At 55.8% G+C, this 1,698-nt stretch overlaps 1 protein-coding gene across 1 annotated transcript in view; it reads left to right on the top strand.

Moving 5' to 3' along the window:
- Nucleotides 1-1,382: 1,382 nt before the first annotated feature.
- Nucleotides 1,383-1,698, top strand: part of CUNH17orf113 (chromosome unknown C17orf113 homolog) — a gene marked incomplete at its 5' end in the record, with an annotated part of 1,528 nt that continues 1,212 nt past the window's right edge. Inside the window, 2 exon segments of the mRNA XM_010176483.1 lie at nt 1,383-1,485; nt 1,488-1,696. Coding sequence (XP_010174785.1) covers nt 1,383-1,485; nt 1,488-1,696 — 312 coding nt within the window.

Below are 1,698 nucleotides of genomic sequence, written 5' to 3' on the forward strand. Positions count from 1 at the left end.
GTGAACAGGAGCTTTGGGTGTGAGCTCACATCCCAGCCCCGGTGAAACGCTCTGCCTCACTGGGGCTGGGGTCCTCTTTGCAGCGGGGATCGCTGGGTCAGGGGGAGGCGATGGGCTCTGTCGGGGGGAGCCTGGGGCTCGTGGTCACACGTGTGCTTCCAGAGACCGGGAGCGTCCTCTCCTGCCTGAGTCTGCCCGGCTGCTTGAAGGCTGAAAGCTCAGGAGCTCAATTAGCGTCTGAGCAATGTGGGTTTTTCCTCTTTTGCCCTGAACAGGAAGATCAAGCAGCCAGAGAGTTTAGAAAGGATTTTCTTAATTTTACAAATGCTTCGTGCTGCTTAAAATCAAATGAATTTTTTAGTGAGTCTTGGCTGTTTGCCAGGCGTTTTAGATCTCTGAAGACCCTTATTTTGCTGCAGATAGACTAAACCCACTAATTAGATTTTTTCAGCCTGCAGTGCTGCTTACAGCACTCACACACACACCCCGAGGAAGTTTTCCCTTCAAACCAGGGTGTTTGCCTGGAATGGGGAAAACGAAGGGAAGAAGGAAGAGATGCTGGGAAGTTTTGCTGCTGCTCCTCCCCGGGCTGGGTTTGTGAGGCTCAGGAGCAATTGCTGCAGTTTGCCTACAAGAAAGCTGGGGAAGGACTTTGCATAAGGGCAGTTAATGACAAAACAAGGGGAAATGGGTTTAAGCTGAAAGAGGGGAGGTTTAGATGAGATATTAGGAAGAAGTTCTTCACTGTGAGGGTGGTCAGACACTGGAACAGGTTGCCCAAGGAAGTTGTTGATGCCCCCTCCCTGGAAGTGTTTAAGGCCAGGCTGGATGAAGCTTTGAGCAACCTGGTCTAGTGGAAGGTGTCCCTGCTGATGGCAGGGGGGTTGGAACTGGATGATCTTTAAGGTCCCTTCCAATCCTAACCATTCTATGATTCCATGAACCCAGGCAGCAGGTTTTTGGTACCTTGCCTCTCTCAGGCAGGGTCTCGGGAGCCTGGGTGATGTGGGGATGGTGGGTCAGTGCTGCCCGGCGGCGTTTGGTGCTGCTGAAGTTGTGGGGCTCCAACCCCCAGCTCTGGACCCAGAGCTCTGCACAGCATCACTCAGTGCCTGGGCTGCCAGCCAGGGATGGGAGGAGATGGTGTGTTAGAAAAAGTGATTTCCAGCTTGTGTCTGTAGTTGTGTCTGTACCTGTATGTACAGCTCGCTTGAGGGCTTCCCTCTGACGCGGGACCTGGTGCCGCTGTCGGGGAGACGCGAGGGCAGGAGCCGTGCGAGTTGCTTCGCGCCGGGTGCTGCATATCTCCCGCCTGCTTTTGAAGTTCATTTGTGTTTCTCTTTCCTCCCGCCTGCCCTGTGCTCCTCCCTTAACTGCCTCAGGCAGCGATGGCCAAGGTCCTGCACAACGAGGACAGGCACAGGATAAAAGCCTCGCCGTTTGTTGGGCTGGTGGTAGATGAGACAGTGGATGTCCTGGAGCACCGCACTCCCCCTGCAATGGACAGACCTCCGCCACCTTCCTGGGGAGCTTTGAGCTGCCAGCCGGGGAGGCCTCCACCGTGGCGGGCAAGGTGGGCGAGGTGATGCGCTCCTTTGGCATCCCCACCATGAAGATCACCTGGCTCAGCGCCGACAGTGCCTCGCTGGTGGCTGAGCAGCTGAGTGGGGTGGGGACCACACTGACCTCCACCTGCCC

This window comes from Antrostomus carolinensis, unplaced genomic scaffold, assembly GCF_000700745.2.
Source record: "Antrostomus carolinensis isolate BGI_N321 unplaced genomic scaffold, ASM70074v2 scaffold41569, whole genome shotgun sequence".
NCBI classification, from domain to species: domain Eukaryota; kingdom Metazoa; phylum Chordata; class Aves; order Caprimulgiformes; family Caprimulgidae; genus Antrostomus; species Antrostomus carolinensis.